Genomic DNA, 27,978 nt, shown 5'->3' on the forward strand with positions numbered 1-27,978 from the left:
CTAGTCATTCAGAATCACTCATTACTAATCAGTTCATTACATCAGTTGTTTTCATAATTCTTTTCAATACGTTTTTTTAAGTTAAAGACATTTTTCAATAAAGCTTAAGTTCTGATCATGCAATACGTAGTATTAAAATAGGAAAATTAATAATTTTTTTCAGAACCCAAGAAGTGAAAAAAGTAAATATATTTACCATTCATTATTTTATTGATGATTTTGCCCAGTATGTTCAATGTCCATTTCTAATAAGGGTTACAACTTAATTGCGTTTAATTTTGGAAATAATTTCCTTAGCATTTGTTGAAGTTCAGTATTATTACAAGTGTTATTATTTAGATTTTGAAGAAATGATGTTGCAAGGGATCACTGAGAACCAAATTTCTTTCTGAAGTTCTGTTTTCAGATTTTGTGAATTGCTGACAACTAATTATCCTTGTGGTTTATGGAAACTAGCTGAAGATCAAAGATTTTGTTGAAAATGGTGCTCATTGATGTTGCAGAAACAATTGGCAACCTTATTATAAATAAAAGGCTAGCACTTGAATGCAAACCAGATTTTTGTAGGCTTGGTTCTTTGTCTTTAAGTTGGCCAAAGTTGTACTAATCAATTACAGAAAGGAGGACCACCAACCAAGTACCAAGTACCAAAAACAAAATATCGGTTGACGCTCTTAGGGATGCATATACCTATGTTGCCCAGTATCCATGTTCCCCAATACCTTGGCTATGTTCCCCAACCCTAACCATCTAACCCTAACCCCTAACCCTAAGGATTTTGGGGAAAATAGGTATTGGGGAACATCGGGTAGACTCGTCTTCAGTGCCCCCCCCCCCTTGAAAAATTGATGCAACCCCAGATGTCCCCCTAGAAGTACACAACCCTACCCTTGGATTTGGGAAGCCTAGCACTGGGTATGGTCAACAAATTACAACTGATTTTGCAGTGAAGAAGAATGTTTTGCAAGAATGAATAAGTTATGTAATGGGGTGTGGGATCCTATGAAAGCATTAATTGGACAGCTAGCACCATGTTATTAAGGGAAAACTTTAACAGGTTTTTGGAACCCCCGTTTCATATTATTGCGGGGGGGGGGGGGCCTTTACAAAACAATTGGAATTTTACCTCTCATGATGAAAGTTTTAATAGTTGTCTGACATACATGTGAATAAAATATAAGAGGATATGTAGTTCAGGTGTTTTCCTTTAGGTAATTCGAAATTGGGGGTTTCATTTGTATTAGGGGAGGAATTTTTTTCAGGGGGGGGGGGGGGGGGGAGAAGGAGGGGGCTGTTTTCTCCCACAATTTGTACTAGGCCTAGTTTCATTGCTGCAGATGTTCTCTATAAAACAATAACGAACTGTCCAATTTCGAATCTTTTATCTTTTGAAACTGAATACACTTGAATGATAATTGGAATCTCAAAAAACCCGGCTTGTCTAAATTGAGCAGGCAGATTTTGTTCTGAAATAAGAAAACCCCAGGCACGGTTGCACGGTATGAGTAAAGTAAATTTTTATCTAGCGCCCTCTGTTGAATTTAAAAACCGTCAATTTTATATTAAAAGGCTATGGCTTACAACATCGTGTCTCAATGGCAAAAAAACCCGTGAAAGTCGTAGCCAAAATTGCCCGGTTTAGACTCGGCTTTCTTTGCTTTTACAGTAGTATAGTTCCCTGAATCCCTTCTAGATTTGTCATTGGTGTTTTGCATTTTATGTTCAGTCAGTCAGCTGATGTAAACAATCAGTGTAAAAAATACAGTGAAATATCGATCAGTGAAAGTGGGGCACAACGTGTCAACTAGCCCCCGCTCAGTTCTCCCACCGAACTGAGAGTGAGATGAGATTCGTTCGCGATCCGTGAAAGTACTACTAACTAAAAATGGCTCGATTCAAAACTAAAAAATGTATACTGGTGGTCAGTGTGACGGTGGTGATTGTTTTCATGGTGAAAACTTTCTTGATGGCCGGTGAGATGTCGGGAAGCGGAGAGGATGCGAATAAACAGCCGGACCCGGACGGTGGCGGTGGCGGCGGCGGCGGAAACAGAATGGTATGTTGCGGACATTTGGATAGGAGAAAAATGTCAACATTTTGTTATCATAAAGAATACTGAACATTTTGTGAATAATTACTAGAGTTGCAGAATTGTTTTTGTTCTTAACATTTTAACAATAACAAGTATTACTAACAAATAACAGGTTTATTTACTTTTAGTTTTAGATAGTGGATATTTTGCCGGAGGTAATGACGGCAAACTAACGTTTACTAAAGGTTTGCCGGCGGCAATCCATATCAACAGAGGGCGCTGTACTCTTTAAGATAGGGCTGAATTATAAGATGTATTAAATTCCCATCAAAAATTGTGTAGCACATTTGGCATGTTTGGTGTAGTGGTTAATCAAAGGCTCTAGTAGTAGTAAGCGGGATGTCTCGGGTTCGATTCCGATCCCCGCCACCTTTTTAAATTTTTTTTTCCCATCCCCAAATAAATCAGAATATTCTTCTTTTATTATTTTAACATGTCTCAAACATTTTATTGCAGAGTATTACATTTTTTTTCTTCAGATTTGTGGCTCTGGAGGATTTTTTTTAAAAGGGAAATGAAGTCCGAAATTATAAAATGGTCTGAATCCCATCTTGTGAATACAAGGTGACAACGATAATATTGGCCAGACTAAAATTTGTCACCGGAAAATGTTATGAAAGTACAAAAAAACAGTAACTGCGCATGTTCAGTGCATATCCGGCAAACTAACGTTTACTAAAGGTTTGCCGTCTCCGGCAAAATATCCACTGCCTTACTTTTATGTTTTCAATCAAAATTCAAATCCTACTTTTTTATTGAAATAGATTTCATTTTTTCTTCGTTATTCTTGGCTTTGAAGATTTTTTAAAGGGAAATATAATCTGAAAACCCTCGGTTGATAGTCTGGTTCCAAGAGCCAGAGATCCTGACGTTGAATATTGTCTAATGTCGGGTCAGAGAACCAGAAGGTTGACTGCCACAACGATAGTCATTGTGTTTAGTTTTGAAATTTTCTAATCAAAACAAAGTGCCAAGTGGCTACTGTTACAGGTCACACATGTTCAATCCTCCATGAGGAGAATTATTTTAGTTTACAAAACATTTTCATCGTTTAAAAAGTTTTATTGTGTTTTATTAAGATCTACTTCTTCTTTGCATCGTCTCTTCTGATTTATCATGGCTCTTGAGGATTTTATCAAGGGGAGGTACAGAAAGGATTGAGAATCATTTGGTTATTCACTCATGGTTCGCTACTGTAAAAATAGAAACAGCAGTTTTATTTTTTAATATTTGAATGTTTAAATGATTTGGGATAAGGTCATAAGGATCTTAGGACAAATGATGCCTAATTGAAACATGAAATTGCTCATAACACAAGTTAACAAAATCGTCAGACTTCATCCCAAAACAGCCGAAAAACTACCAGATGTATGTCATGTATGTATGCAATCTCAGATATCAGTGGAGTTTTTGAATAATGCTTTGGATGGAAAGGGATGTTCTTTTTTCAGGCTGATGATGTGTTCCGTTCAAAATTTGGCAATTCTGATTTTTATGGCATGTATGGTGGCATTTAAGATGCACATTTTTTGACATTGCAAATATCTGATTCATCATGGATTTCTGTTACAACTGTTGGACAACTTTCTTCTAAGTCATTGCAAATTTATTCATTTTGCAACATCACAAATTTGGAAAGAGTTCCATACCTGGACATCACTTGACACCCTGTGCACAAACCCTATGAGACTGGTATGAAATATTCCAAGTGTTTTCTCAGTAAATGCCTCAATATTTTCCCTGCCAAAGTTGACTTTTTAGGAGGTGTTATCGCTTTCTGATGGCTGATACATGAAGGTCACTGCAGGGAAATTTTTTAGTGATGTCCATGTGTGGAATTCTTCCCCAATGTTTTCACAGCATTTGTCTTAATATCCCTGTTTTTAAGACAATGCAAAATGTGTGTAATCTTTCAACTCTACTGATGTTTGCGGTGGTGGATCTGGCAAATTTACTGAAAAAAAAGGTAAAGAAAAAGACACAAAAATGAAAAAGAGAAAAGAAGAACAAAACCCTACAATTGATGAAGTCTTAATTAATTTGTTTTGAGAGTTGGTCAAAAATTGTTAATGTACTGGAAAAATGTATACATCCAAAGAGGTGAAAACACAAATGGGTCAAAATTGATGTATCTGTCATTGTCAACTCAAAAATTATTATCGGTGCCACCAATTGTTGAATATTTTTTTTTCTTTTTTTGCAATATCACACTGCCACACTTTTCTTTTCAAATTGAATACATGAGAAACATCCATATTAGTTACACTTATTTCGCAGAAAATATCAGCTGAAATTCTTTTGTGTTTGTACTCATGAATATCCAGTACTCATATCCAATGTAGTTGTGGAAAACATTCAGGAAGCCTCCATGACACAGGTTATTTTTTTAAACTTGAACATTGAACTGACTACAATATTTAAGCCAGCATGCACTAAAAGCCACGTAAATTTATCTGTTGCGTATATTTCCTCATTTCCTTGCAAAGAACACATGTGTTCATTGTGCATACACCTATCTTCAAAATCAATAAGGCAGGGGTATCTGGGGAGATAATTAAATAAATGTGCAGCTGCTGATACTGCAGCACTGGCTATGATGAGTACTTCAGGTTTAAATTCATTTTATGTCCTGGAGTAGCCAGATTTGTTGACATGCGTGTAATTTGTGAGAACTGACAATTGTGCTTTGAACAGTCAAAGTCTATTTATCAGAAAGCATGTTCAATGATAAGTGTATGCGTGTGCATGTATGTATTTTCAGTAAATTTTGCGAAGTAAATTCTTTCCCAAATTGATTCTTAATCAAAATACGGTACCAAGAGGTGCTGACATGAACATGATGAATGGGCAAAAATCGTACCATTGCAATTTTTGTGTTGACGACAGCATGGGCCTTGAATAGTGGTTTAACGTCACAAAAAATTGGAAGCAAAGTGTACTCGAGATGTGTGAATTCGACTTTTTTTTCCAAATTAGGATTAGAATGTGAGAATGAGTGATGAAATGTTTCTTAAACCCTGATCCTCCCAGATTCTTCCAACTCCATCACGAGGCTCTGGAGGATTTTGCAGGGTTGATGGTTGAAGAAGATGCATACATCCCAGCCACTAGTTATTACTTCGCATGGGACTTGAAGCCCTTTCAAATTTATATGTCATAGAGCGATGATCATGAGGTTACAAATACATGCAAAGTATGCAATAGTTGCAGACACTTTATCATTAGCACCAGTTTTCACTGTATGTCCTGCTTGGGTGTGTTCCAAATCCTTTCCTCAAATATTGGCAAGAGGTACATGTATGATTGTACAGTGCAAATGGCATTTTACTTTTTAGTTGGAATATAATTGTGTGCTCAGTGCTCCATTCACATGCATCAATTTGTTCACCATCATTGTCAAAAAAGTGTAGTTACTGAGCTAGGGCTGTGCATCGGATCCCGGGTACCTGAGAACCCGACCGTGGATGTCAGGAAGCGATTCCAGATTATCGAATCGAGTACCCATCTAGATAACCAACTTTACATACATTTATGTATTACTTAGTAACTTCTCAGACAATAAAAAAAGAAAGGTTTTGATGCCATTTGTGGCAAATTTCAAATGAAAAGCATGCCTCATGGGAAAACAAAACATATAATTTCACATTTATGACGCTTGCGAAAGTTGCAGTTTTGTATATAAAGCTCACTGTACACACTTGTATCTTGCTGTATAATATTGACGCACCAACATGGTACATAGTGGTACATGTAGTATTATCGTACAGACCTTTATGAACAATCTGAACAGCAACTTCTGAGATTTGAATTTGGGGGTGGCGGGTACACGGACACCCGTGTTTTCTCAATCAGGTACCCGGTTTCATGATCCACACTACCCACAAAAACACTGTAAACCTACGCCGAGCCCTCATTAGCCGTACAATGTACGTACATGTACAATGTATATGTACCTGTCGGGACACATACAGTGTATCAGTTGTTCCTGCATGTACATAGTCTCTGTTTGGGATTGAACCTGTGTTAAATCAAGAGATTGGAATTTAACAATCTTTTCAATTGCAGTATATTTTATTGAAAAGTCATCTGAGTGTTGAAATTCATGTTATTGCTGTTTATTCTTGTCGTCCATAGAAAATTGCCGATTTGGCCCTTGATGTGCAAGGGGTTGGCATCGACCGGCCTCCCATACACAAGGCAGCCCATAACTTTGGCTCCGTTCAGCAGGGAGCTTCGCTGAAATCATCCCTAGGAAACTATGAGCCAGAACAGGCATCTCGTAAGACTGGTCCCGGGGAAAACGGGATACCGGTCCGAACCGGGCCAAAGGAGCAAGAAGCGATTGAGAGGAGTATCAAGGAATATGGCTTCAACCAGTTCGTGAGTGATAAGATATCCCTGGACAGGAATATACCAGATCTCAGGAATTCACAGTAAGTCATTCCAAGTCAACTGCATGAATCTTATGTACACTGTAGACTGTACATACATGTACAGTATACATTTGGCATTTGAAATGAGGAACACTTACACATGTATGTCTGAAGTTCATGTTTGAAATTCATCTTCATATCGCTGTATGAAGACATTGTGACATTCTTGCAACCTGTGTTTTAGAGTTCGAAATTTTTTTCACATCAATTCTCTTTAGGCTTCATTGTACATCCAACATGATAGTTTGATGAGCTTCAAGCTCTAAGAAAACAGGTAATGGTTAGATTTCTTTCCTGAATAACAAAACAACCTGACGTGCCTGAAGTGAATGTGTTTTTTCCCTGTACATCATCTGCTTGACCTGTAATACACTGAGATGCTCTGTGTGAATGACATTTCACTGATAGTGCATTGGTCATTCGGCCCATCACGAACATTAGAATACATGTAAGCTGGTTATCAATGAAGCATCAGCACTTTGCAAAAACCATATTTAATTTTTCAATGTTTAAGAGCAATATTTTTTTCTGTGCAGGAGCAAATATAAAGCAAAACGGTGGCCCAGCCGGTAATCTCCACCAGCTTCAGTACATGCAACCTCTTGGCAAATTGATTAAATAATGAACTTGAAAAAATCTGTCTTATTAGATTTTCGGCTTCGTCGCACGTTTGCGCGTCCAGAGTTACTAGTGGATTCCACGTTCATTTAATATTTCCAAACACCCTATGGTGGTTTATAGTACATGCACACCTGAGGTTTGATTGCTTTTCTACACCTGCCAGCCACCTTCATTAAATGCACGTAAATTTGGAAATACATGTAGGGCATGGAGGATTGTGTAAATTATACATACGTTGAACATGCCCTTGTCTATTGGCTTTGAAGTGGAAAAATAAACTTGTTGGGCATCATTTTTGTTTGCCCGTTTTCTATTTTGGAGGCTGATTATTTTTACCTGAGTCACAGTTCAGTAATTGATGAAATCATCAGTATAGTGATGAAGAAACTATTACTCCAGTGTTTTATTCACATTGATGATGAGGCCAATTTTTTTTTTCATATTTAGTTGGCAAAATAAAGGGTGGGAGATTGGGTAATTTTTTTTGCTTTAAACCTTTTCTAACGGTTGTCAGGAAAAATAAGGTTGAGATTAAATGGTACATGTAGATACATTTTTTTAAAAACATTTTTTGCATAATAGTTAACAGTACTAAATGTGTGAATTCTCTTATCATTCTGCATTTGCTGCGCTGTTTATAGGCTTCGAAAAGAAGCGTGACAAGACCGCTCTGCCGACCAACTTACAAAAAAATGAAATGCAAAATTCAAACAAGTGCAGGACGATGTCTGCAGAAACTAGCAATGTCTGTGACAGAGACGTTATTTACGATATCAATGATTCAGAGAAATGATTCAAAACTTGTAGTGTATAATCTCCTTGACCATTAGGCCTACTACATGTAGATGATGGATGTATTTAAGAGTTGAAAGATATATTTTCAGGTTTATTCACCGAGCTCCCAAAGTACATTAAAAAACTCTCATATGTACATGTAATGTCTGTGATGTTGCAAATTACAATTCCCGTCAGCTGAATGTATAGCGTGTTTCACAACTACATGTATACATGTAAGGATTAGAAAGGCAAACTTTCCAATCCTCCACTTTGTATTAAGGGAATGTATCTATTTTTGAGAACCATGATTTCAAATGACTTGTTCAGATGCAAATACTGGCACTACCCGGAGAAGTTGCCTACCACCAGTGTCATCATAGTCTTTCACAATGAAGGCTGGTCTACGCTACTGAGGACTGTACACAGCGTCATGAACAGATCACCCCCAGAACTACTGCATGAGATCATCATGGTGGACGATTTCAGCACTAAAGGTGAGGAGAAGACCCCTTTAAATCATGGCAGGGCCCGTAGCATCAGCCCAACTGCTGATCGTCCACCCAATCGCTGATCATCAGCCCAACTGCTGATCATCATCCACAGTCGCTGATTATCAGCCAAGTTGCTGATCAGTGGCCCACTTGCTGATGGTCAACCCAATGCTGATCATCAACCAAATTGCCCACCGTCAGCCCATTTGATAACTATCAGCCCAATTGCTGATCAGTGGCCCTATTGCTGATCATCAGCCCAATCACTGATCATCAGCTTAAACGCTGATTGCCAGCCCAATTGCTGACTTTCAGCCCAATCGCTGACCATTGGCCCAATTGTTGATCATCAGCTCAGTCACTGATCATCAGCCCAAACGCTGATTGCCAGCCCAATTGCTGACTTTCAGCCCAATCGCTGACCATTGGCCAAATTGTTGATCATCAGCTCAGTCACTGATCATCAGCCCAAACGCTGATTGCCAGCCCAATTGCTGACTTTCAGCCCAATTGCTAATCATTGGCCCGATTGCTGATCATTAGCTCTATCACTGATCATTTACCCAATTGCTGATCATCAGCCCAATTGCTTATTTGCTGACTGACAGTACCTCTTACATACATTGTACCTACATTGTAAACAGTACTGGCCGATTCATCCTTCAAGCCAGTTTCAGTGTGAAGCCAATTTGTAATGTTTATGGCAAGCATCACAATAAAACTTCAGTTTATGACATCATAAAATTTGCTCAAGTCTTACCTAAAATTTCACTTTTGCGTGATGTACAGTATAAACCGACCTCCACAGAGAGTGCTTTCCAAACCTTTATAATTTTTTTCCAATTTTGTGGTGTGATGGTCGCAAATACTTTGAAAACTTATTCTTTAGGCGAATGAACAATTTTTTTATTACTTGATATCGTAAGACAACATGTTTGTTAATAGTTAAGAAGCTGCACCAGGACTGCCATTAAATTGCCAGTTTGACATGTATGAGAGAAAAGACAAAATTTCCGAAATTGGAAACTTAAAACAACAAAAATATAATTGCCTTGATCAAATTTTAATAGGACATTGAAAAAAGGTGGCTCAAACCTTGATGGCTTTAGAGGTATAGATTTTTTTCAGTTGATCTGAAGTGAAGTATGCACTTATTGATAAAACCCTCATACGGCCATAATGTGGTAATAAAAAACACCTGTTACAGTAGAGCATTTACAATTTTCCCACCAAATTAATGAAAAAAAAATGTCCACTTCAAAATTCGTTATAATGCTTGAATAATTCTGAAAATATGGTTTGTAGTGTTTGACTGTTGGACATAATTATAATTGAAATGTTAATGTTGCTGCTGTATTTGGCTGTGACTCTATTCTATCAATTCAATCTAATACTGCTGATGAGATTAAATGGATACTTATTTCCAAAATTTACTCTTTTGTTTGAATTTTTGTAAACAATTGCGCTACTTCTTAATTGGGTCAAAACTTAGTTGGAAAGATTGTATTAATGAACATAGGGGTGAAATTTCTCAGGAATTTTCCTGATTTTAGGATTTTTTTCAGGAATTTTCTTGTTTTCTGGGATTTTTTTGTCAGGACTTTTCCCCAATTTTTTTCTCTCAGGATTTTTCCCGATTTCAGGATTTTTCTCTCAGGTGTTTTTTTTCTGATTTCAGAATTTCTTTATCAGGATTTCCCCCTGATTTCAAAAGTTTTTTTTCCTCAGGATTGTTCCTGATGTCAGGATTTAAAAAAAATCCCTTTTGAAATCTGAAATTCCTGAGGTTTTACCTACATGTATAAATGTTTATATACATGTACATGTAGAAACAAAATTGGTATTTTAAGGGCTGCCTTTTAGGCAAATACATTACAAACACATGCCATAGACCCTACATTGCTCTCAAGCCCTCAGCGACCCTCAAATCCCCTTTTGATTATTTCGTGGATCTTTCATTTGCCCAATTAATTAATTAATTGATCAAAACATCCATTGGATTTTGACAGAGAAGTGGATAAGCAGAGTAGAACGTGCAAGTCTCACCAGTTCATGTCCACTTTTTTATGTGAACATCTTGGTACTGAACGCTGACTTTTCTGTTCACTGATTATTTGTTTATTTATTATTTTATTTAGTGGAAACCACTGGACTTTTCTGTGTTTGGCTTCACCTAATAGTATTGTGCATGATCCATTGACATGGAGTTGAGCTCAACATGTTGCATTTTATTATGGTCATCAGTCACTGTGTCAGTTGGCAATATTTCAAAATTTGTCAATTGTAATGCTTTGTATTTTTTGTCACCGAACTTATTTCTTACCCTTAACCAAATAAGCCCAGTCAGGACACAAAATACATGTAAAACAAATAAAGGACATTGCACATGTTGTAGCTCATATACAAACATGTACGATGTGCCCGGAAGCCTCATAACATCTCGCCTGTTTTTGAGGTCAACTCGTATGCTGTATACAGGAAATTAGGCTTAGCGTCGTCAGGCATTTCAATTGAAATCTGTACTAGGATTGTGAAAGCTTAGCCAGAAGCAAATGACAGCCGTCCCTAGTGAAGCTATCAGTTATTGCTGCGTGCTGTTTTTTTTTTCCCAGGGAAAAGCCTGAACTTTGCGGGTCCTCCTAAAATCCTCAGCGAGATTGATCACGCCGGTTTGTCATGCATGCCAATGTTTCAATCAACCACTCTTTTTCGTGACAGCCTGCATGCCTAAATGCACTTCCCCATAAGTGCACTGAATTAATCAGACATGGATGTGTTCGAAAGTATTATCTTGTAAAATTCAAGATTTTCCTCATGCTAATAATGATACTGGTACATTCAAGGGGAGTTTTGGCGGGGTGGGGTGGCTGAAATAATGTCATAATATACACAATATTGCAAATCTTAATGTACATTGTACAGCATTGCCATATAGACTCTAGACTTTTGGATTGATAATTTGATGTTCTATTCCACTCGCCTAAATTTAAATGAATGCTGTCCATGAAGAACTGAATGAAGAACGTCATGGCTGAAATGAACACAATGCTGCATTTTATTAACAGTTTCTTGTCCGTGATGCGATACTGTCAACATGTACATGTACATGTAGGTTCGTTTGTTTGGGGATACTGTCCACCCATTTTTCCCACTGCGGTGTGAAACACGCTGTGGGCTTGAGCTGCTTATGTTGGTTGGTTTGTGGGTTGATGAGTTTGTTTCTGCATTCAATAGGGGACATTGAACAATAGAGGACAATAGGGTCCCCGATTCCTGAGAGGTCCCCAATTTCGATTTGTGTACAAAACATATGAGAGGTCTTCCTAAAAAGTCAGAGTACAAACAAAAGAGGGACAATAGGGGGTCCCCGATTGCACGCAAATGCACACTTGTGTGGGTGGATGGGTGGGTTGGTTGGTTGCTGGACAGTTTACTCAGGGTGTATGATACTGTTCCATGCCACGCGTGTATCACAGCTTTGCCAGTGAGTTTCTATGGAATACCTGCAGCTTTGTGACACTGATGCGCATGCATCAAATTTGGTCATTATTAGGTCACGCCCTATTGCATGGCAAAATTCGCGGTTGTACGGTTCGTGGAACCGTCGTGGGTTGTACCACTTGGTACATGTACTTGTTATCATGAGTCTTGCTCCAAATTTTTTTGAAGTGGCTATTTTTCCGATACAAGAGTTATTCACTTTTAAATGACACACCAAACCAAACACTCTGTTCCGTTATTATATTTTCAAATTTGAAATATTTGCAGCCTGATGGTAGTTCAGACCAACTTTGTACAGATCTTGTAAGAGGCATAATAGCAACACAGACTAAAAGTCCCCTAAATAGAAAAAACCCAAATTCATTCAAAGTTTCTCTTCCTGTGCTATTTTCACGTTTCACCCCGTAAAATAGATTATATTTGTAAAATTGCTACTTTTCTAGCAATTCATAAGTTATTCACTTTTGAATGAGACATCAGAACAAAAAATCTTCCACCTACGTTTGTTTAAAGAGTAGTTACTTTCCAGATTTTGAATTAAAGCGGACTATATTTTCAGAAGGTTAAAATATAAAAATAGAAAAAAGTAGTATTTTCCGTTGAAATAGAACATACAAATTGAAAGTTAGTGAGGAAAAAAAAATCTTGTATTTTGAAAATCATCTGAAAAAAATTCCAATTTGTTGAAGAGCACAGACAAAATATATTGAATAATTGAGTTCTTTGCTGACTCAATACACCACAGCTCCCATATCCATGACAAATCCTTAACATCATCACCTAGCAACCCATTTTAAACATCCAACATTTGGGAATTCATCTTTTTTTTTAATATTCAGAGCATTTAAAAAGGAAACTGGATGACTATGCGACGTCTCCGCAGTTCAAGGGTAAAGTCAAAGTCATCCACAACAAGCGTCGGGAAGGTCTGATCAGGACGCGCATCATCGGAGCTAAGGCGGCCACAGGGGACGTTCTGCTGTGGTTGGACGCACACTGTGAGGTTGGCATTAATTGGCTGCCGCCGCTGCTCGCACCTATCGCTGTCAATAGGTGAGGAGGAATTAGGATCAGTAAGGGGGGGGGGGGGGGGAGAGGATAGGTGGCTGGTGAAAGGAGGAGAAAGGTGTTGAATGGAATTGGGATGATAAAATCCATGTCATCTCTTGTTTACAGTACTTGCATGGTGGATTTTAATTTGTTTTCTTTTTGGCTGGGGGGGGGGGTGGGGGAATCTATGTTTAAGTTTGCTTTGCCCTTCATGAGTTCTATTTTATAAGCCCTGTAATAGACTTTTATCATGCTGCCACCATTTTAGTCGTGTTCCCTGTATCCAATAATAGTACTGAATGATAATGTTTTTTGTGCAAAAAGGAACCAGACTATTTTTCCTTCCAGCCTCGCTTTGGTTACGTTGATTTGAATGGGAAAATGTCACGATGGCCGCAGCATGATAATGGTCTATTCAAGGCCGCTTGGGTTGGATCAGAGGCAACAACTTCCTTTGTACATTACATTATGTACTTGTGACGTCTGCACTAGTAAGCAGGAGGGTGTGGGTTCGAGTCCAACCCGAGTAAGCTTTGTAGTTTTTTCTCGCAATTCATCTCCCTGACGTGAAATTCTATCCTACATGTAGATAGTTAGTACTGGGTACTTGTGCAGATTCTTAAACACTTGACCACCACACTTGTTGGGCTCAGCTACATGTACGTAGCTGGTATGGATCTAGAAATGGGTACCACAGCCCCGATGATGTGTAAGATAAACGGTTGATTGCAGGGTTCGACCTTAACTTTTTTGTTCACTAGCCCGCTGGGCTACTGAAACAGACCCTTAACTAGCCCACAGGCATTTTCACTAGCCCGCATTTTTTTTTAGCTCAAATACAAAATGACGTATTTTCAGGCTCAATTATGAGGCAATTTTGCTAGTGTTTTTATTAAACAGATCTAATGATTTAACATTTCAAAACAGTTGATAAAGTTAGACACAAATTGATGAGGTTTTCTTTCTGAATTTCATGATTTATTTCTTCCTGTCCGCTCATCTTTGCCGTATCTCAATAATTTTTTTGACTCGCCAGCTGGGCTACTTAAGGAATAATTGACTAGCCCGCCGCTGCTTTGACTAGCATTTGGCTAGCGGGCTACCGCTAATTTCGAACCCTGTTGATTGTGTGATTAGGTGAGGGGTATGATCAAGCAGTTTAAAGTAGCTTGACATATCAATTGTCACTTGGTGGGATGGATTAGAAATCTTTCGAATAAGGTAATGCTAGATCATGGAGCTATTTCCAGGGTTAAATTGAAACTAATATTTGTTGTTGGATTGATAGGGTTTATGTTTATGTGCTTGGTTTACCGGTGCACTTCTTTTACAGAATTGACTCACAAGTGCTTATAAGCATTTTGGAAGACAGTTAAAGGGAAAATACAACATTTGCAAACATCAAAAAATAAAACTACCAAATCATTTTGAAATACCTTGCTGGACTGTTAGTGAATGACAGTGTAAAGCATCCTGTAAAATCATGGCACCTGGTATACTGTCATTTTCAAGAAAAGTGGTATTTTTGTATCAATTTCCAATGCTGGTCGGCCGACCAGCGTTGGAAAACACTGGCTTTTTTTCAAATACTGGCCCCAATTGACCATCGCACTTGTTTGCAATCGATTACACACCTATGAAGGGGTATTAGCCAGCTAGACTGGTTCCCTGACCTTACAATTCCCCAATGTATGTAAACTGCTCTGTTTCTTCTTAAATGGAGTCAGGGAACCAGACTACAGGAAAATGATTGTTTTTCTTGGTTTTTATAGCATTTTCGAACCCAAAACCTCTAAAAAGTCAGTGTAACTATCATGACTATATTTGCTATATATTTCCAACCCCCCAATTCCATCCATTTCTGAAAATTACAGCAAAACCAAATGATGTATATTCCCTTTTAAGTGTAATTAGTTAGAACTACAACTTCAGGGGAATAAGTTAAGAATAGTTTTTTTTTCTTCAAAGTATTCTCTTTCTCTACTAATTTAAAAATTGTAAAAAAGGTACAATCTGACTACTATGCAAGCCTTCAGTTTTCTGTTAGTCCTCATTTCCCTATCATACATGTACATTGTACGTGTGAGTAAGTAAGTGTCGGGATAACACTGGAATACACCAGAATTGCACTCTTCGTCACCCTCTTGAAGGACGGGCATGTCAAAAGTGTAATTTTTTTCTATTTAGATTTTTGTAGGTTTTTGGCTTGAAAACATCGCACTTCAACAATTCTGACTTGCTTTCTGATGCAAAACTGGCGTACACGTACATGTTATGTCTTAATAACGTTACTGTTGTAAGGAGCCGACATCTCCGTAATTGCATTTTGCCTTTTCACGAAGAGATGCTAACATGCTGTGCACAAAATAACAAAAAAAGGCGTGGAAGTACATGTAGAATGTGAGATTTCCATTTTCATCACTAGACGGGGGCATTTTATACATTTTCAGACGTGAGCGTAAACATGCACGCCTCTTTCCTATGGCAAAACACAAAAGATGGTCAACTGGAATTTTTCCTTTCAAGAAGAGAGGCGCATCTTTGCTGGTACTTTTATCAAATTAACCACAGTTTCAATTATTATTATTGGGCTCACTAGAAAACTAAGCTCTCTAAGAATCATGTGGGGGTCTACATGTGGGGGCAGGGAGAATCATATGCATCTACGCATTATGGTACATTTTGCACTCTTGCGATGATCTCAAACATGTTTCTCTTTCAAATTGACATGCCCGTCCCTTCGTGAAACCGGTGACTTTTTTGTCGTACATGCACAGCCCAGATCAAAACATCCAAGACAAATATCTAGGGGCACATCTTGTATGCTTACCTAAATACTCAGGGAATTCTTTAATATCTAGGAGCCAGGCAGGTACATTGCAATACCGCCTGACTGCAAAAGGAAAATAATCGTCTCGGCCCGGGGTTATTTATTATTTCTGTGTTCTGCGCCATTTAACATTTGCCACGGAGCTCTCCTGGCAAGTGATCGAGGGTGTCGGTCTGTGAAGCTGTCTGAGGTGAACTGCTGATTGCGCTCGTGGTTATTGGTATTGACAATGCATGGGTTTGCCGCTGGAAAGTGAAGACCCTGTGTACCGTGAACAAATTAGATACCGGTAAGGGAGAATATGGATCAATCAGCATACGTACTACATGTACAGGGTGAGTCAAAAAAAGTGGAACCCAAACCCCCAAAATATATTTCATTTAAAAAAAAAATGTATAGCACCAACAATAATAATGACTGGAAAGCCAATTTCAAAAGCTACTTTTAGATCAAAACATTACTGAAATTGTATAATCAGTTCAAAGAATATCACCATTTAAACGCAATGACCCTAAAACCTGCCTCGTCCAAAAAAGCAATTTATTGGGTGTTTTGACTGTTTGGAACAACAAAGAAAATGACACAGAATACTTGTTTCAACAACTGTCACTAACTGTAGCACACAATAATTTAATTAACAACCCTGGTTAGGCAACTTTTTTTAAAAGACGGGCCTTCAAAAGGACTTTGTTGCATATTGATAACGTTTAAACTAAGATTTCATCGCTGGTGATGATTGAAGACAATTGTGACGACGATTGTTGAAATCGCTTTTTTTTGGACGAGACAGGTTTTAGGGTCATTGTGTTTAAATATTTTTGAACGGATTGACCAATTTCAGTAATTGTTTCATCCAAAAGTAGCTTATGAAATTGGCTTTCCAGCCATTATTATTTTTGGTGCTACATATTTTTTTAAATATGGAATATAATTTTTGGGGTTTGGGTTCCGCTTTTTTTGACTCACTCTGTATATGAGGCGTGTTTTGATGAGTTGAGGTTTTGATGATGGCAGTATACCGGTACCAAACACATATAAATGGTTAGATCTCCATGTATAGATTACATATGTCTGTCGTGTAAAAGATTAAACAAGACAGGGCAAGTCTAGTAAAGCCGGTCCCAGAGCCGGTCCCAAATGGTATTCAATTGATTCAGAATGACTATTCACTGGGGGTCGTTTCATGCATTTGGCCTACACAATGGGCCAACACAGCTTGTGATATATTGTCCAATTATATGATATACAATTGACGCGGATCGTGCATCATCGTAGACCAACAAAACTTAGTGTACAAAAATTCCATTGGGTTGTCTAAGGGGCGTGGCCAACTCACAAACGGCAATAGGTCAGTAGTATTACCATGGGTGTCGTCAGGAGGGGGAGGGGCAAGAAGGCTCCCCCTAGAAAAGCAAAAAAAAAAAAAAAAGTGAAAAAAGAAGAAGAAAAAGAGAGACGACGACAAGCTGCATGTACATTTTTGTACATGTAGGAAGTCTTATTGCTGTTAATTTAATGTACATTTAAAAAGGTTGTGGAATGCTCGAAGACATTTCCGTCATTTTTTCGGGTATACATGTATGTAGCCTATATTCTGTGGAGCCGAAGCTGGTGGTGGGTGTGCCCAACAATACAATTCACAAAACAAGACAAACAACACTAATTATAGAATTTAGAAATAATAACAAATGTTAAATATGTAACAGTTAAACAAAGTAGACACAACACTAAACAATATTTCAATAACGGCTAAATCAACTTAACGTTATAATGAATCAGGCACTCTGAGTAGGAATGTGTTTAGTTTATATTTGAATGTATTACTTGAAGGGCAATTAGTTATAGATGGTGCAAGGTAATTCCAGTTTTTTGGTCCAGAGAAAGAAATGGTGTGTTGAGAAAGAGTTGTTCTGACTTGAGGTATATGCAATTTGGATGAGGACCTAGTATTATAATCATCTATGGATCTATTAAATTGAAAAAGGTGGTGCAACGATTCAGGTAGTTGGTTTTTTGCACTTGCGCACTCGGTTCATGCACAAATTGAAGAAAGGTAGAAATTGCATCATTATTAACCCTTCAGCTTTTGTATTACATTGTACTACACTGCATTTACTCCTTAATGAATACATAAAATCATCAAGGGTTGAGTGGTTTAGGGCAGTACATTGTATAAGGAGGAACAGGCGGGGTGCTTTATGGCTGTGCAGGGACTAATGGGTTCAATTATTGATAATGAGTTGTAAGTGGTATTTGATGATGAAAGGTTTTACGGCCCTTTTGTTTGAGCCAATTATAACCTTGAGCAATGAATGATGAGTGTTGCCGGGCTGCAGTAATTACTATTTCGCAGATGATGATGATGTCATTACATGTATACTCTCTAATTCTTTATTTATTCATACATGTACATGTACATGTGCAACATAAAGAAAATTGCTTTAGTGTACCATAATAAAAAAGAAATACCGTTCTACTTCAGACAAAAATGATTACTTGTAGCAGCGCTGACTGCTACGTAGAAACAAAATAATGATGAATTTGCTGCAACAAATGTTTTAACTACCCTAGCCCAGGTTTGACTAAGTATTAATTACATTACCACTGACGTCCAGGGTACATGTATGAAATTTGGTGCCATAGCGAAAAAAAATACAACAATTTTTTTTCTTCATATTTTTACCTGATGGAGGTAGCTGAAAATTCCTTTACATGCATTGTTTCCAGAATTACAAAGATGCTCGGTTTAGAAAAAGGAAATATTTCGTGTGTCCATGGGCAACGTGTTTACATTGTAATACAGAAAATAAATTGCAGATCCACGCTTTCTTCGTAAACATTTTCAGTACGAACTTTCTGTGTGAAGACTTACACGTGGGCATGCACACCCCACATGTAGCAACTGTGTTGCACAATACGCGTACATATGTAAGTTTTCACACGGGAAGTTAGTACTGAAAATGTTTACAACGAAAGCGTGGATCTGCAATTTATTTTCTGTTAACACATTGCCCACAGATATATTTACTTTTTCTAAACCGAGCATCTTTATTCTGGACACAATGAATATGCAATCGAAATTTCAGCTTCCTCCATCAGATAACAATATGAAAAAAACAAATCGTAATTTTTTTTGCTGTAGCAGCAGAAGTTCACACCCTGGACTCCGTTGCGTGTACACAACGGAGGAGTCCAACCTGGGCTATAACTACGCTAACTCTTACTACGAGATATCCAAGGTTTCCAGTTCATCAGCAGATCGAAATCCAAAACCCAGTAGATGATAAAACAGCTGTGAGAAAGTGCTGCTTTGATAAAATATTGGTAGTTTCAGCATGTTCAGTGGACACAGCATGGTCATTTAAAGGTCTTTTCCCCCCATTTGTTTTACAGGACAACAGCAGTGTGCCCTGTCATTGACGTGATTGACAATCAGAACTACAAGGTGTACCCACAAGGCACTGGGGATCAGGACAGAGGCGGGTTTGACTGGAGCCTGTACTGGAAACACTTCCCCCTCCCGGAGTTTGAGCGAAAACGGAGAAAGTATGAGACAGAGCCCTACAGGTAAATCTTAGACACGAAATTGAGGCATATAAATCAGTGGTACCGTATTTACAACTTTTTTGTTTGTACTTGATAATCCTTGGGGAGTCAGGTTGGCGTAGCGGTACTTTCCTCGCCTTCCACCACTGTGACCCGGGTTCGATTCCCGCCTGGGCCAATATGTGGATTGGGTTTTCAGTCCCTGCCTGATTCCGTGGGTTTTCCTCAGAATACTCTTCTGGGCTTTTCCTCCCACATCTAAAACTGTAATGTCTTCACATTGTCTTCTCTTTACTGGGCCCCATGGGAGACCAGGGGATTCCACTGAATTGGCTACCCAGTTAAAATAAGAAATAAATAAATAAATAAATGCTCAACAAGTCGTCAAATTTTGTACATATCTTTTTCTTGATTTGTAAGGTCCCCTGCAATGGCGGGAGGCCTGTTTGCGATGGGACGGGAGTTTTTCTTTGAGCTCGGAACCTACGATGATGGACTGGAGATCTGGGGAGGTGAAAACTTCGAACTCTCCTTCAAGGTACTGTACTTGTACAGTGGGTGCTGTCAAACAGAAGTCATTTTTACTGAGCTCCACTTCAGTCATAGTTTTTGTGTGAACTTCCTCGTAATTAGCTACCCAAAGTTATACCGGGGTAATTGTAAAACCTTCTGCCGGGCACACGACGTTATATTGTATTAATTTATATTTAATTAATCAGTAATCGCTTAAAATCAAGCAGAATCTGTGGGAGAGGTGTTATAAAACAAATATTGACTGCTTTATCTCTTGGTGTAGTAAAACTAGCCTCCCTCGGTGATCCATGGAGCATTCTATTTTCCCTCGGCTTCACCTCGGGCCAAATAAAATACTTCATGGATCACCAAGGGAGGCTAGTTTTACTACACCACTTGAAGCAGTCAATATTTGTATACTATCATGACTATGCAGCAAAAAATGGCAGTGTCCAGTACTATAAGTGTCATTGTGTAGCTAGCAGCTAATCAAATCTTTGTTAACTAATTGCGACTTGAAGTGAAATTTCGCCAGTCATTATATGAATTTCTAATATATTTTTGATGTGTGAGTCGGCCATCTTGGAAAACATAGTGAATGACTCGGGAAAACAGTTAGCCTTTATTGCTAACGTTCAGCAAAGTTGGTGGCAAACAAGTCGGTCCCACTGCGCACACGTTGCCATCCATGGCAAACGTCAGCATTGTTCGCAGCGTTTGCGTAAGTGTAAGCACTCCAGGTTAGTGAAAAACAAGTTGCAAAAGGTCATACGTCACATAGTTTGTTCCTTTGATATTGTGTCGTTCCCCCCATACCTTCATCTTGTCAGTGTGATTCCTGTCCTCCAGATATGGATGTGTGGTGGTTCTCTCATCTGGGTCCCTTGCTCCAGGGTGGGCCATGTCTATAGAATCCTTGGCAGGGTACCATACTCCTCTCCTAATGGGAGCATGATGATGTTAAGCGAAAGGGTAAGATGAAGCATGAAACCTCCCCCCAAAAAATCTTTAATCAGATTTGTTTTTATTTTGCTCTGTGTTGCTACAGTTGTGGATGTGCGGGGGCTCACTTTTGTGGGTGCCCTGCTCGCGCGTTGGTCACGTGTACAGAATTCACGGTAAGGTACCGTACTCGGCACCAAACGGTAGCATGATGATGATAAGCGAGAGGGTAAGACATCTACATGTATTGTGGTGGATACATGGAGCTCTATCTTTCGTCGTAACACACCATTCACTCTGTTTTCATCCTAAAACCAATACTTTTCACAGAGCTAATTTTTACACACATGTAGCTTATAGTGAATGAAATGGTGGTGGTGTGGTGTAGTGTAGTAAGCTGATGTGTAGGTCTTGTAGGCTAAATGTCATTGACTTAAAAAGCTACAGTCCATCATTTGCAGCTATCCAAAAAGAAACTGACGTAATTGTTGTTGGAAAACATTCTTGGGTGAAAGATAGTAAGGGGACTAAATTCCCTGTGAAGATATTCTTTCTGGCATGCTGTCATTTTGAAGAAATCTACGAAAGAATGCAATTTCCGTTAGAAGTTTGTTTTTTTATTCGGCGAAGTAAGCGCAAGTGTTGAAACGCGGTTACTATAATTCGTCGGTTTAGTGCGCGACATCGCATAGCTACACCCACGCTGTCTCGGACGCTTAATTCAGGCCCAATTCAAAACATGATTGAGTAATTTTTTATTTGAAATAGAGATCCTAGAATGTTTTTTTTTTCTCGAAATATACAGCTGAAGCTGAGCTGAACTTTGTCAGGTTAGTTGTTTATCACCCTTCTCAAGATTTGGACCTCGTTTGTTGCTTCAAACGAACAAAATGCACAAGTTACAAATGATGGACTGTACCTTTAACTGAATTGTGTCTAATTAGTGGTAGAACATGCAAGAATTGTTACATACCATAGAGCTGCGGTGTGTACATCTATACAATAGGTGCGCCTTCACCATCCCTCACATTACATTTATATGTCATGACGCTACTTTGACCTCTCACTGCTTCATAAGTATTTGATCAAGCTGAATCAAACAGCCATACAACAACCTTGGGGTCGGGTGTACTCAAAAACGGAAAGAATCATTCAACCGGCCCCACATGAGTTTTTGTTGGTCATCACTCACATGACAAAAAAAAGGAAAATTTTTGTGCAATTTCGTAGTTAAAGTCTCCTCAAACTGTAGTCTGCAATGCAGAAGTAACATTGTTACATAGAGCTATATTAAATTACTAGAGCGCTAACTTTGTGTACAAAGTAATGCCTGCTGGGCCCATCCATGTTTGTGCACAAACCTATGGAGACCTAGAAATTTTGTACGGCTTTTGTATGGCTATTTGCATATTTGCGTTTGTATTCCATACCGGTGCGTTATCGAAGCCAATACGCCCAAAACCGAAACGCACGATCAGCAAATGAGAGTTTCATTTTGCTCTACGCAAACAGTGCAACCCGTGCGCGTATTCGCTGCAGATGCTTTTTGCTGTCACGTTTTTTGAATCGTCAATGACGCACTTAAGTTGTTTGCATGTGTTCTACTTGCGCGTTGCATGTAGAGTACACTTTCAAAATTCAATCCATCTAATTTCATTGTGTTCTACAAATACGCACATGAATTCAAAATGTCTGCGCCCAGGACGGCTTCAAAGCGTCTCCGCGCGCAGAATGGCGAGTTAGCGCTCTAGTAATTTAATATAGCTCTATGCATTGTTATACATGTACCTTTTATTCAACCCACGTAGCTAGATATAAAAACCTGTTTTGAATCAAATCAGTGTGTATTTAGATGCAAGGAACATTAGATTACCGTCACTCGCATTACGTCACTCACGTTACTTCCTCTTCATGGTTTCTAACACAGCATAAAGTATGAGTTTGATGAACTGCAACATAATGAAACTCTTTTCTCATAAAACATGAACCTTTCTCTCTGCCTTAAAAACAAACACTCACAATAAAACTTGTGCGTGCCATGTAAATAACAAGGTGCCAACATTATCTAAAATCCTTAATTTAACTCTCAAAACTGTTTTTTTTCTTTCTACAAAACAATATACAGTTAACCATATTCCATCTTACTACCACATCACTCATATGAAAGGTCTTGTTGCCCCTTTTATTTTATACCGCATCGGAGGTTGTGATCTGGCTTGTATTTTGGAAGATTTCATAAAGTTTTCACTGTTCAGCCTTGTCCACTTTTGCGTGGAATTGCCCACATACTAAATTAATGTTATGGCATTAGGTCCATCTCTTGAGTACAGTGAAAAATGGCAGCTTTCTATATTTCAGCTTTCTATATTTCATCTTGATGCTGATCAAGACAATTTCCAAGTGACCACAAGAGGACCTTATTCCTCTTTGTGGTCACTTGAAATCCCTTTGGGTGCATACATGTAGCTCTTCATTAGTGCCCTCATTGCCAGTCAATATTTTCAACATTCATGCACATTATACACCCCCACTGAGCATCCTGACCAATTCATACACATGGGCTATTGGTATTCATCCAGACTCTACACGGGTACAGGTACCAGACCTTTCATTGACATTCAATACCATCCCCATCTTGTCTGATTTAATTAACGTCAATATCACATGGCTTCCCATGGTGGTTATTTCTGCACTAGTCAATAGTCGACACATTTCTCTGCCTGTCTGTGCACATGTAGCTCGGGTTTCATTTAAAGCCATTTTCTTTCTATACAGCGTGTGTCAATAAAATTTTAGCTGTCAATTCATAAATATTAAAATACCAGCACTCTCTTTTTGCAAAACTTATCTGTAGAGTCTGAAGGTGTAGTAAATACTCTGCACAATGGTCTTTATCCCGTCTCATTTGGACACCCCAGTCCAGAGATACAGCTAATTAATGAAAGGACTTGAATTCCAAGTTGGGCCACTTTTCAGATTATCTGGTATCTAATGAAAGGCATTCACATACCAAGAAGGTGTGTGAATGCTTTTTGTTAGATGCCGTTAGATACCAGATTTTGACAGTCTTTACAAGCTTTGCCGTAACTTTTAAACAAAAGGTCCAAATCACACACAACAAAAATCCTGTCAAGGGTAATGAAACACTGTATCATCTCATGGTAATTTTTTACCCCCCCCCCCCCCAAAAGTTAGTTTCCTCAGAAAAATGTTGTTTGACTGCTACATTGTTTGAGACACGCTGTACTTTAAAACATGATCTTCTTTTTAAAGTGTCTAAAAAGCTCACAAACTTATTCCTGATTTGTCGGATTTTCCTATCGATATATAATATCCTATGCCAGAAAACTGTCCTCCCAGATCGTCTAATGTAATTATTAACTTCGGGAAGACGTGGGTTGAGAGTAAAAAACAAACGGATTGGAAACAAAATATTGCTGAGGAAAGTTTTGATTTATATTTTTTTTTTAGATTTGTTGAAAATCTCATTGTGTTTGCATCACACACAAAGTTCCAAAGCCAAATTGAATTTGGGATAAATGTTACACTATCGACGTCATTAATTTAAAGGCACGTGGAACATTGGCAATAACTAGGAAATGGATAGTGCCAAATACCCTGAGAACTTATTCAGCCTCAAATGGTATCATTTGGAAGAAAACAATAATTGATGGTGGTTTTAAAAAGTCTCTAAAAAACTCTAATACATGCATTAGCAACGGAATCCAGTTACGAGACTCAAGGAATTGTGCGTATCTTTTCTCTGTTTTCTCATAATGTATAGTAGCCACCCAGCATGGTAGTTGTTATGCACAATATTGTTTGCTTCCAAAAAAAATAATAATAATTGAAGAACCTGCAAATGATCCTGCGGTCCTACGTTGCGTATTCTACGGAACAACATCTTGTAGGCTGGGTACTATGGGCATCAGGTAGCGGTTAACTCTCCGAGCACTGAATTAATTTGATAGAACTGAAACAGTGCATAATAAATTTCCAGCAATTACTTTACAGTAGAAAGACAACCTCTGCAAAATTACAACAAACTTCAATAACATTCTCTGTGGATTTCTGAAATAATATACGTTTTCCCCCTCCAAAATTGCATTCTACTGTATTTTCTGACTTGATGCCTCTCCATCCAGAATCTGAAGCGAGTCGTAGAAGTCTGGTTTGACGACTACAAGGAGTATTTCTACCGCAGTAAGCCAGAAGCCATGTTGGTCTCGGCGGGTGATCTGGAGAAGCAGCTGGCGTTCCGGCGTAAGATGAAATGCCGGTCCTTCTCCTGGTATATGTCTGAGATCGCACCGGACATCGTGGACAAGTATCCCCTGCCGTCCGCTAATACGCATTGGGGAGAGGTAGGTTGGTCCTTGTGGGACCTCAAAGGGCTCATACAATGTCATTTTTTTAAATTCTCTCCTTGAACATTCACCTTTGTGTCCATTTAACCTTATTTTCAATTTTCATTTTGCCATTTTCAAGTGTATTTTGGTGCCTTTTTGATTTTTATGCTGATGCGAATTTCCATATTCATGAGCAAAACTGTGATGTCATTCCAGGCAGGAACCTCAATGTTGCAGCTATTTCAGCACAAAAAGTTGCTAGAATTTTGAATATTTTGCCGTCATAAATCTTCTTTTCTTTGGTGATTTGTTGTTGTGTACAAGGTAGTAAGCCAATGAGCAACCCCTTCTCACAAATGTTGTTAATGAGCAAATTTTGGGTGCACAGAAAACCCCTCAACTGAACAATGTCTTCCTGAAATGACACCACAGCACCAGTGGCCTCAGTTGTCTGGAAAAATATGGAAAATTTAATTGCTCAAAGAAGTGCACTTTTCACTGAGGGTCATTCTATAAATTTGGGGTCCACTTTTTTTCCTGTCCCAGTTACATCTGACATCTAGGATTGTATAATTCACATGTACTCCTTAATGCAGTCGTTCTCCAACTTATTTGACGTCATTCTTAATGATAATTGAAGGGAAAATTACAAAGAATCAAGGTAACAGGGACAGGAAAACTTTTACACTTTGGAGACCTGAATTTATAGATCGACCCATACACTATTTTGTATCGCTCACATTTTCTGCAAAATGTCGTAGAGACTTACATCCCTGTATACACAGTGCTTTTGAGAGCTTGCGAGAAAAACATCACACACTTGCTTGGGTGGGACTCGAAACCATGACCTCTTGCTTTCTAGTGCAGATGTCTCAACCACTTGACCAATGAGCTTGAGGGGGAAAAACAAAATCGTCCGATACAAGTCGTCGCATTATTTTCAGAATCTTAAAATTAATGTGGCCTGACGTTGCGAACTTAGCAAGTTCTTCTTCAGAGGCTAAAACAGAAGCATTATTTTCAGCTTTGATTTGTTTTACAGTCTCACATATATTCAATTTTGCTTCTACTAAGTTATTCAATGCCACTTTTGCCTTTGAACTGTGTCCATGTTGTATTTCAAGGTCATGGCAAGATGGCTTATGGCCACTCGTCAAGTTATCAACAAGTATTGTCGCCAGCAAGCAAGAAACCAAGTTATGGCTGCCTCTCATGTGATTTGTTTGAAAACTCCCCCTCAAAAACTTGTTCTATGCAGGTTAAAACAGCTAGTGCCCGTCTATGCGTAGACTCCATGGGCCAGAAGGATGGTGGCAAGATAGGCATGTCGTACTGCCATGGAGCCGGTGGGAACCAACTCTTTAGAATGACGGAAGATGGACAGTTCCGTATTCACGACCAGTGTGCCTACAAAGCCTCCTCAGATATCAGGTTACGACGGTGCGATACAACCAAGTACAATTGGGCTTATAATACAGTACGTAATGCTTTCCATTCTTTGTAATTATATCAATCACAAGTCAGTCACGAGTTGATCACAAGTCAGTCACAAGTTGATCACAAGTCAGTCACAAGTCAGTCACGTGTTGATCACAAGTCAGTCACAAGTTGAACACAAGTCAGTCACAAGTTGATCACAAGTCAGTCACAAGTCAGTCACGTGTTGATCACAAGTCAGTCACAAGTTGAACACAAGTCAGTCACAAGTTGATCACAAGTCAGTCACAAGTCCGTCACAGGTTGAACACAAGTCAGTCACAACTTGATCACAAGTTGATCACAAGTTGATCACAAGTCCGTCACAAGTCCGTCACAGGTTGAACACAAGTCAGTCACAACTTGATCACAAGTTGATCACAAGTCCGTCACAGGTTGAACACAAGTCAGTCACAACTTGATCACAAGTCAGTCACAAGTTGATCACAAGTCAGTAACAAGGTTATCACAAGTCAGTCACAAGCTTATCACAAGTCAGTCACAACTTGATCGCAAGTCAGTCGCAAGTTGATCATAAGTTAGTCACAAGTTGAACACAAGTCAGTCACAAGTCAGTCACAAGAAGCAGGCAATTAACATGTATCTTTGATACAGCTGTCTGAAGTGTTTTTATCTATGTGAAAATTGCCCAAAACCTGATTATATGATCTGTTATTAAAAACAAATCTGGTCAGTGCAATTATATAATTGAATATAGATTGGGATTTTTTAGCATGCGTGCTAATTTTTGAAAGCCCAATAAGGATTGTATTAATAAATGCTTACATGTATGTATTTTATCTCTTTTTTCCTCTCCTTTCTACTTTTTTCCTATTCTGTCAGGATACTCAAGCAGTTTATATCACAGACCAAAATTTGTGTCTAGATCACAGGGCAACTAGTAAAGAGCTTTTTATGACAACGTGCGACCCATCGAGGAGGACACAGCGGTGGGAAATCTCCTCCAAGGGCCTCAAACATCACTGAGATTCTGTCTTATCGCAGTCTGAAATTCCATCAACTCGCTTGTCTGCTGAAGACGTGACAGAACAGACGCAGTATGAGTACAAGTTTAGGTATTATATTGAGAAGAGCCTGTTTAAGTTAAGGAGAATGCACGAGAAAGTGTGGATTCGTAATTTAAGAATTCACGAGGCGCGAAGCGACAAGTTAATTCGTAAATTAAGAATCCACACTTGCGAGTGTATTCTTCGACTTAAACCATTGCGTCAACAGAAGTATTGGAAAGAATGTTGCAACCTGACGGCACTTTTTCTTCATATATCATCTCAATGAAGGTCATTTGTTGCAAAAATGATGATAAGACATGAATCTGGGACTGAGAAATGTTTCCAAT

At 38.6% G+C, this 27,978-nt stretch overlaps 1 protein-coding gene across 2 annotated transcripts; it reads left to right on the forward strand.

The window, feature by feature from the left end:
* Positions 1-1,591: 1,591 nt before the first annotated feature.
* Positions 1,592-27,852, forward strand: LOC119744937 (N-acetylgalactosaminyltransferase 7-like). 2 transcript variants are annotated; one of them, XM_038221157.1, is made up of 10 exons: positions 1,592-2,056; positions 6,227-6,525; positions 8,251-8,417; positions 12,755-12,968; positions 19,189-19,362; positions 19,762-19,879; positions 20,903-21,025; positions 24,942-25,160; positions 26,404-26,622; positions 27,465-27,852. In XM_038221157.1, the coding sequence occupies exons 1-10, from the start codon at positions 1,886-1,888 to the stop codon at positions 27,606-27,608; spliced, it is 1,848 nt and encodes a 615-aa protein (XP_038077085.1). In that variant the 5' UTR covers positions 1,592-1,885; the 3' UTR covers positions 27,609-27,852. The 2 variants fall into 2 exon arrangements, with proteins under 2 accessions (XP_038077085.1, XP_038077086.1); XM_038221158.1 differs by lacking the exon at positions 20,903-21,025 and adding an exon at positions 20,704-20,826 and having other exon boundaries at positions 1,886-2,056; positions 27,465-27,608.
* The last annotated feature ends 126 nt before the right edge of the window (positions 27,853-27,978 follow it).

This window comes from Patiria miniata, unplaced genomic scaffold (genome assembly GCF_015706575.1).
Source record: "Patiria miniata isolate m_02_andy unplaced genomic scaffold, ASM1570657v1 HiC_scaffold_7, whole genome shotgun sequence".
NCBI lineage: Eukaryota > Metazoa > Echinodermata > Asteroidea > Valvatida > Asterinidae > Patiria > Patiria miniata.